Source organism: Chenopodium quinoa, unplaced genomic scaffold (genome assembly GCF_001683475.1).
Source record: "Chenopodium quinoa cultivar QQ74 unplaced genomic scaffold, ASM168347v1, whole genome shotgun sequence".
NCBI classification, from domain to species: domain Eukaryota; kingdom Viridiplantae; phylum Streptophyta; class Magnoliopsida; order Caryophyllales; family Amaranthaceae; genus Chenopodium; species Chenopodium quinoa.
In genome coordinates this window covers 3,202,197-3,211,699 of record NW_018743327.1, presented here as the reverse complement: position 1 = coordinate 3,211,699, position 9,503 = coordinate 3,202,197, and the positions used below count along the sequence as shown (strand labels likewise).

Sequence of the window (9,503 nt, the reverse complement as noted above, 5' to 3'; positions counted from 1 at the left end):
GCGGAGCTCCTATCACCCGGAGTCTCCGTTGATTTTGCAGGTAAAACTCGAGCCAGACCAATCTTTGTGACATAACTCTCCCGAGGGATAAAAACACCCAAAACATTTAGCGCCGTTTGTGGGGAGAGAACCTCAAGGATGGTTCAAGAGTCTGTACCACTTCCTGACCAACCGGTTAACCAGATAGAGGTCTTTACACTACTAGAAAACACCTTAATTGCGACGGAAAAAGTTCGTCGTAAACAATGTAAATTCCGTCGTAAAGTTGGTTTACGACGAAATTCCGTCGTAAATGGTTGTCGGAAAACCCTTTGTAGGAAAATGGCCATTTTACGACGGAAATTCCGTCGTAAACCAACTTTACGACGGAAATAATATCGTCGGACTTGGAATTGGCCTTTGATGAAGTTCCGTCGCAAAATATAATTTACGACGGAATTTTCCCTCGCAAAATATAATTTGCGACGAATTTTCCCTCGCAAAATATAATTTGCGACGGAATATTCCCTCGCAAAATATAATTTGCGACGGAATATTCCCTCGCAAAATATAATTTGCGACGGAATATTCCCTCGCAAAATATGATTTGCGACGGAATTTTCCGTCGCAAAATATAATTTACGACGGAATTTTCCGTCGCAATGTATATTTGTACGATGGAAAATTCCGTCGTAAATCATATTTTGCGAGGGAAAATTCCGTCGCAAATTATATTTTGCGAGGGAAAATTCCGTCGCAAATATGTAAATTACGACGAAATATTCCGTCACAAATTGTATTTCCAGCCCAAAACAAATTTTTGTAATTTTCTGCATTTTCAAACCTGAATTTTTTTAATGATAAATCGACAAAAAAATAAAATAAATATTCAGTCCTAAAATTGTTGTTTTTAAAAAATTAATTACCGACCTACGAAATTAGGACATATATATATAATAATTATGTCCTACTACAAAAGATAGTCCACATTTTGGTATCTATACCAAACAAAAGCTAGGTTAGAGTGATTCTATGCTAGACTAAAGCTAAGCTACGCAATCGCCTGGAAACCCTGGCCTGCTCCACCACCACCCGGGTCATTCCTAGGGTCTCGATGCTGAGGATGAATGGTGGAACATGAGTCGTTGTTGTTGAGACGACTCATCATCTCATCGAAACTCTCCTTGTATCTCCTCTCCATTTCAGCCATTCGGGATTCCATTTGAGTTTGAAGAGATTGCACCCTGTGTTCCATCTGGTCTTGCATTTGAGAAATGACATACGGCGTGTATTGCTGTGAAGAACGGGAACCTCGACCCTGTTTGCCATAGTAGATCTCTGCACTTTGGCCAAGTCCCTTCACACGCCCCTTCTTATTGCGCCCACCCACCGACTCCCAGTACAACTCATTGGGACTCTTCTGAATCCCCTGACTCATTGTTTCTTCGAGCTTCTTCTGGTAGGTGTCCTACAAAATATTGAAGATAAAATAAAATATTGTTAAAAAAAACAACCAACAATATGGAGTCATATCGCATACTTTTAGGTGCCTAAGGATAGAAATTAAGAAAATTAAGCACATATGTCAATTTTCAACCCTCACTCATCCAAAATCATCCAAATTTGGCCTATATGGCTAAAACAATGCTTATTTTCTAAGTTTTCAAGCAAATGTAAGGTTTCTTTCTTCTAACATTCCAATATCAATTTCTTTTAAGTGCCTAAGGATAGAGATTAAGAGAAATAAGCACATATGTCAATTCTCAAACCCTCACTCCTCCAAAATCATCCAAATTTGGCCTATATGGCTAAAACCATGCCTATTTTCTAAGTTTTCAAGCAAATGGACTCGTTCTTTCTTCTAACATTCCAATATCAATTTATTTTCAGTTCCTAAGGATAGAAGTTAAGAGAAATAAGCACATATGTCAATTTTCAACCCTCACTCCTCCAAAATCATACAAATTTGGCCTATATGGCTAAAACCATGCCTATTTTCTAAGTTTTAAAGCAAATGGACTCGTTATTTCTTCTAACATTCCAATATCAATTGCTTTTAAGTGCCTAAGGATAGAGATTAAGAGAAATAAGTACATATGTCAATTTTCAAACCCTCACTCCTCCAAAATCATCCAAATTTGGCCTATATGGCTAAAACCATGCCTATTTTCTAAGTTTTCAAGCAAATGGACTCGTTCTTTCTTCTAACATTCCAATATAAATTTCTTTTAAGTGCCTAAGGATAGAGATTAAGAGAAATAAGCACATATGTCAATTTTCAAACCCTCACTCCTCCAAAATCATCCAAATTTGGCCTATATGGCTAAAACCATGCCTATTTTCTAAGTTTTCAAGCAAATGGATTCGTTCTTTCTTCTAACATTCCAATATCAATTTCTTTTAAGTGCCTAAGGATATAAATTAAGAGAAATAAGCACATATGTCAATTTTCAACCCTCACTCCTCCAAAATCATCCAAATTTGGCCTATATGGCTAAAACCATGCCTATTTTCTAAGTTTTCAAGCAAATGGACTCGTTCTTTCTTCTAACATTCCAATATCAATTGCTTTTAAGTGCCTAAGGATAGAAATTAAGAGAAATAAGCACATATGTCAATTTTCAACCCTCACTCCTCCAAAATCATCCAAATTTGGCCTATATGGCTAAAACCATGCCTATTTTCTAAGTTTTCAAGCAAATGGACTCGTTCTTTCTTCTAACATTCCAATATCAATTTATTTTAAGTGCCTAAGGATATAAATTAAGAGAAATAAGCACATATGTCAATGTTCGACCCTAACTCATCCAAATTCATCTAAAATAAGCATATATTGAGTTCTACTTTGCTAATTTGCCATATTTCAACTCATATAATAAGTGTTTACCGCAATCCTTTTTGCTTTGTTGTTGGCAGCCACTTGGCCTTTACCAGGCACTTCCTTGAAGTGTGTCTTCAAGAATAGATCATGGGCATTTGGTAATTGGCCTTGGATTTTTGCAGCCTTTATATGTACATGCAGAAAATCAATGAAAACATGTTAGCCCACCAAAATTCATTAATAGACAAATGACATAATTGTTACTGGACATATTGTAGTAACCTTACCATCTTTTTAGCATGTTATACAGATGACATTGAACCTTGAAAGTGGGTCGGTTCAACGACATTTTCCATGGATCCGCCTCTTCGGTTCTTCTTGTTTTGTTCCGACCGCTTCTGATATTTTGGATCGGTGGCAACAATTTTCATCATGCCTTCGTGGACAACCTTATTAAGCCATCTTGGTTTGCGACCATTCAGTCTGTGTGTGATGTTGTAGAACGTGTCACGTAGGCGATTTGCAAACTTTTCTTCGAAAGTGTCCTTCACTTGGTTGTTTAACTCAAGTGCCCACTTGAATTTTTTCTGCAAATCAAGAAAATGTCTTTATTACAAAATTCAACTCCATCAATATAATTTATAAAAGTTTTTTTTAACGTGCATTTTTACTATTTCGAAAAGGATGATTTGTCGGAAAGAATTGACGATGGCAGTCAAACCAAGAAACCTTACCACAATTTTCGAGCCAAAATGCTTTGCTTTTCTCCATGCAATATGGACAAGCCTTCTTACCGGCTGTGGTCCAACCAGATAACATACCATAAGTCGGGAAGTCACTAACGGTCCATAGGATGGCTGCTCGAAGATTGAAATTTTGTTTTCTCGAAATATCGTAAGTATTTGCCCCAACTTCCCACAATTGTTTCAACTCGTGTATGAGCGGCTGCATGTAAACATCCAAGTTGCCCTTAGGGTTTTTAGGACCAGGAACGAGTAACAAAAGAAACATGAACTGTCTTTTCATACACATTGACGGAGGCAAGTTATAAGGGGTCAAAATGACAGGCCAACATGAATACTGTCCCCCAAACTGACCATGTGGAGCAAATCCATCCGTACATAGGCCAAGTCGAACATTACGAGGTTTAGAGGAAAACTCAAGAAAACAACTATCTAGGTGTTTCCACGCTTCACTATCGCTAGGGTGTGCCATTGTGCCTTGAACTCGAAGATTTTTAGCATGCCATGTCATTTCCTCAGAAATGTTTTTAGTTGCAAAAAGCCTTTGCAACCTAGGTGTGATAGGGAAATAAAATAGAACATTCAAAGGCACTAAGCTACCTTTAGAAGTCTTCTTGTATCGGTCGCTGCCACACACCCTACATGTAGATAATTGAGCATCATCTTTCCAAAACAACATACATCCTTTCGGGCATGCATGAATCTTTTCATGGGGCAGCTCTAACCCCTTAACAATTTTCTTGATCTCATAGAATGTCTCGGCCATGTGGTTGTTAGGAATCGCTTCATTAACCAAAGAAGCAAATCCATCAACACATCTGTGCGGTAAATTATACTCACACTTTAGGCTAGTGATTCTAGAAGCCATCTCTAACACAGACAATGAACTCCCTTCGTACAACGGTTGTTCAGAAGCCCTTAACAAATCAAAAAATGGCTTGGCTTGTGCATTAAGCTCCTCCTCTAATGAAACAGGTGGCTCTTCGGAATGGCCTTGATCTTGAGACTGACCAAAGGCATCCAAAACCATTTCACGATATTCATTTGACTCCCTTCTACGAGTTCCTGGAAACCCTTCCCCATGACACATCCACTCGTAGTAATTAGGTAAAAAAACCGCTGCGATACAAATGAAGTTTGACCGTATCTGGATCCCAGAGACGTTTGTTTTTGCATTTAAAACATGGACACCTAACTTCATTCGGGTTGCTACTCTCGGGATGATCTTCCACATATTTAAGGAATTCATCTACCCCCTTCAAGAACTCAGGATTAATAGAATTCCCAACCTTCCTTTCGTACATCCAGCTACGTTCTTTTCGTTTCATGATTACAAGTTCTACACAACTAACACATATGCCATTAATCACATTAGTCATAAAGCACAATATATATTCATTGTAGATCAAACTGTTATGGAAATGCAAATGAGAAGAGAAATGATTTCCAAGGGTCCTTATCACTCCAACCTAACCCATCCTTGTACGTTCAATCTCACTAGTGAATGTATGCCAGAATTTCAATTCTATGGAAAATCCGGCAGCATCTCCCTACAGTTCCCCGAGTACACAATATAGGCGATTAGAAACACCTATATATGTACCTAGAGAATATTGTAGAGAAATGATAAGCAAGGATCTTACTTAGAATTAAAACAAAGGAATACATTCACCACCTAAGTGAGAATAAACGTACAAGGACAGTCCCAACCGGGGACTATTCAAGACATACTCCTAATGTGTATGCCTTGAACGGGTATCTAGGTATATGATTATGCAAATGATTTTTTTAAAAAATATATATACTTAACTAACATACATATTATTAAACAAATATATCAAGATTAAACTAAACAAGAGAAACAAATCAAACCAAACCAAAGTAAACTAATATATCATATTAAACTAAACCAAACCAAACTACCGTTTTATATATTAAATTAAACTAACATATTTCTAAAAAAACTAAACTAAATTAAGATACTTTATATTAAAATAAATTAAACTACAACACATTATATTAACATAATATTAACTAAACTACATTATGTTAAACTAAACTAAACCAAACTAACATTGTTTATTTTAAAGATCAAGGGAGCAATTAATTAATTATAAGATTTATTTACAAATATATATACTTAACTAACATACATAATATTAAACAAATATATCAAGATTAAACTAAACAAGAGAAACAAATCAAACCAAACCAAAGTAAACTAATATATCATATTAAACTAAACCAAACCAAACTACCGTTTTATATATTAAATTAAACTAACATATTTCTAAAAAAACTAAACTAAATTAAGATACTTTATATTAAAATAAATTAAACTACAATACATTATATTAACATAATATTAACTAAACTACATTATGTTAAACTAAACTAAACCAAACTAACATTGTTTATTTTAAAGATCAAGGGAGCAATTAATTAATTATAAGATTTATTTACAAATATATATACTTAACTAACATACATAATATTAAACAAATATATCAAGATTAAACTAAACAAGAGAAACATATCATAACACCATACTATTAATATAAACCAAATCAAACCAAACTAAAGTAAACTAATATATTATATTAAACTAAACCAAACCAAACTACCGTTATATATATTAAATTAAACTAACATATTTCTAAAAAAAACTAAACTACAATAAGGTACTTTATATTAAAATAAATTAAACTAAAACACATTATATTAACATAAACTTAACTAAACTACATTATGTTAAACTAAACTAAACCAAACTAACATTATATTGTTTTTTTAAAGAGAAGGGAGCAATTGACTACTTATAAGAGATCACCAATGTCACTAAATTAACCAAACTAAAAGTTATTGAATATCTAACAACCAAAGTAAGATACACATATACATTATATTAGGGTTTGTAATGTAACTAACCTTTAGATCTGCACTTCTTTTTAACAATTAAACCAAAAAAATTGTACAAATCCTACAACAAAATTAAAAAAAAAAATTAAGGGTTTATAATTCAAATTAATGCAACAAAATTCAAGCAAATCAGAAAAAAAAAATAAAAAATAAATAAAAAAAAAGAATTCGAGCATTTATGAATTTGTCATCTAATTAATCACCTTAATCGTTCCCTCTCTAGAAAAAATATAAAAATGCAAACATAATTCAACAAAATTAACGATTCCAGAATAATTAGCTACTAACACAAAATTGAAATAATTACTTCGTAAAATCCTGATTTAACAAACCATTAGCACAATTCCTGAGAAAATATAGCATAGTATCATAAAAATTAGCACATTAAGCAAGAAAAATAGCAGTAATTTTGCGATCGTTTGGCCACAGAGTTCGAGCAGCCAACTAAATGATATTCAATTGAGCACACTTACTGTCAGGCGGAGGTGGGGCGTCGCCGGAAACAACCAAGGGCCGGTGGGTTCAGTCACGGCTAGGAGACGGAGGTGCGGCTGCGTTGTGGTGGTTATATGTTATTCCGGTAGTTTTTTGCAAAAAAAAAAAAAAAAAAAAAAATTAATTGACAATTGCACACACTTACCTAGACGCGACGGCTCGCCGGAAACCACCAGGGCTCGACAGCTCTCCCTTCCTCCCTTCCTCCTTATCTTTCTCTTTCCCGTTCTCTTTCTCCTCTCTCTTTCTTTCCCGTTCTTTTTCTCCTCTCTGTTTCCCGTTCTCTTTCTCGGCGCCTGATGTGCGTCGTCTGCAGGCGTCGCCGGCGTAAAGAAATCACCACCGCCGCCGCAACTTTCTCCTCTCTCCTTCTCTCTCTCCTTCTCTTTCTCTCTCTCCTCGCGCTGCTTCACTTCTCTCTCTGATTTTCAATTATTTCCCCCTTTTTTTTAGGGCAAGGTCGCAACTTTTAATTTTCAAAAAATGACAGTAAGATTTACGATGGAATTTATTTCCGTCGTAATTTAAAACTTGCGACGGAATATTCCGTCGCAAAACACTTTACGACGGAATATTCCGTCGCAATTTAAATTACGACGAAAATAAATTCCGTCGTAAATTTTATGAGGGAAAATGCGTCGTAATAGAAATTTTCCGTCGCTAAATTGCGACGAAATATTTTCCGTCGAAAATATCCACCTTTACGACGGAAAATCATATCCGTCGTAAGCATTCCGTCGCAATTTAGCCTATTTCTAATAGTGTTTACTGACCAAGTGGATGATGATCCTTATGTTGAAACCTATATAGCCAAGGATGGCTCTCTTATAAACAAGCGCATCCGTCCCAGAGACACTCTGGAAAGGGGTGCAAGCCAGGTGGGTACAAGCCGACCCCTTGGTCAGCCGAAAAGGGAAACCCATACGGCAGGTGGATCTGCCCCAGTCACCTGGGACGAACTCATGAAATTCATGACTAATTTCAAGGGTGAAATCAAGGATCTGATCACCAAGAGCCGGGCTGGCCCAAGTAAGGGACAGTTGGCAAGAAAGACTAGGGGTGAGCATGGGACGAGTACCCGTACCGTTAGTACTAACTGTTCGGGTATCCGATAACCAAAATCACTAAAAGTGATACCCATAACCGAAACCGATAAGTTCGGGTACCCGAATTTTGGGTACCCGGATTTTCGGATCGGTTATCGGGTACCAATAAGATATCCATAATGATAATTAAACTTAATTATTTAGTTATTATGATATAATTTACAACTAATTAAAAACAATACCATATGATCTTGACCAAATTATTAATAATATTACTAATCATTGATATTATAAAATGATTATGAAGTAAAGTAAAAGTTTAGATTTATATTAATAGATTTAAGTAGGGAAAAAAAGCAAAAAAAATGCTTATCGGATCGGATCGGGTAACCGTTCATTTTAAAATGATACCCATAACCATACTCGATAACAAGTTATCGAAACAGGTACCCGAACCGTTATGGTTATCGGATAAGGTACCCTAATTTTCGGAACGGTTACAGATCGGTTTTTCGGGTAGTTTTGCTCAGCCCTAAGAAAGACCCCTCTAGAAAAGAGGAAGCCAGTCAGGGACATGCATCCAACTCCCCATCCAAAGGACAAGGTAGCCAGGACCCTTGACTGGTCCAAGATTCTTCTACCCCAGAGGAATACAAGAAGCACCCGCCGGAGTGAACAGCCGGTGGGAAACAAAAAATCAACTCCTGATGCTCGGGAAATCATCACCCGTAGGAGGAATCAACAGCTGTCTAAGTCAGCCTCCACCTCAAGATTTCTAGACAGCTTTAAGAATCTGTAGGGAATGCTCAATCCTTGCATGAGAGCCATACAAACAATAATACCGTCCACTCTGGCCCTCAGATGATTGGAAATACACCGTATGTACCGCCTATCGTCTACGAGCCGTATTCTCCTCATTTCATGCAGCCGGCCCTCTTCGGAGATCAAGCAGCATATATCAATGTCCAACCACTAGACTGGCAGCTTCGTCTGCTCCGCCTTGGTGAACAACCTTTTGCGTTCACCAGGGAAATAACCGAGGCGACACAGCCTGCCAAGGTTAAAAACGTGTTGGTAGGTACTTTTGATGGTACCTCCAACCCGAAAGACCACCTCATGGCATACACCAACCTCATGTATTTACATGGGTTGGAAGATGCCACTTGGTGTCAATGCTTCCCGGCTACATTGAAGGGCATTTCCCAACAATGGTTTGGCATTTGCCAGCCGCCTCTATTGATAGCTTCAAGAAGCTTGCCTTCTTGTTTGCTTCTAACTTCTCAATGAACATCCCTGCGAAGAAAACAAGTCTTGACTTGAGCACCATTAAGCAGAGAGAGAGAGAATGATTACGCTCCTACGTCAGGCGGTTCAATCTGACAAGAATTAAGATTCAAGGACTATCTGACGAGGTAGCTTTCACAAACTTCTTTAAGGGTCTGAGATACAGGTCGACTTTTAAATTCGACCTTGTCAGAAAAGGGGCATTTACCCTGCAGG

At 36.9% G+C, this 9,503-nt stretch overlaps 1 protein-coding gene across 1 annotated transcript; it reads right to left on the bottom strand.

Annotated features, from left to right (window-relative positions):
• Positions 1–3,454: 3,454 nt before the first annotated feature.
• On the bottom strand, positions 3,455–4,777 carry LOC110737467. The gene has a single exon (XM_021917827.1). It carries the CDS (start codon positions 4,775–4,777, stop codon positions 3,455–3,457), a length of 1,323 nt encoding a protein of 440 aa, XP_021773519.1.
• Between the last annotated feature and the right edge of the window lie 4,726 nt (positions 4,778–9,503).

Bases quoted from the DNA above. Each gene is read 5' to 3' on its own strand.
- LOC110737467 (XM_021917827.1), bottom strand. From the start codon at position 4,777: ATGTGGAAGATCATCCCGAGAGTAGCAACCCGAATGAAGTTAGGTGTC.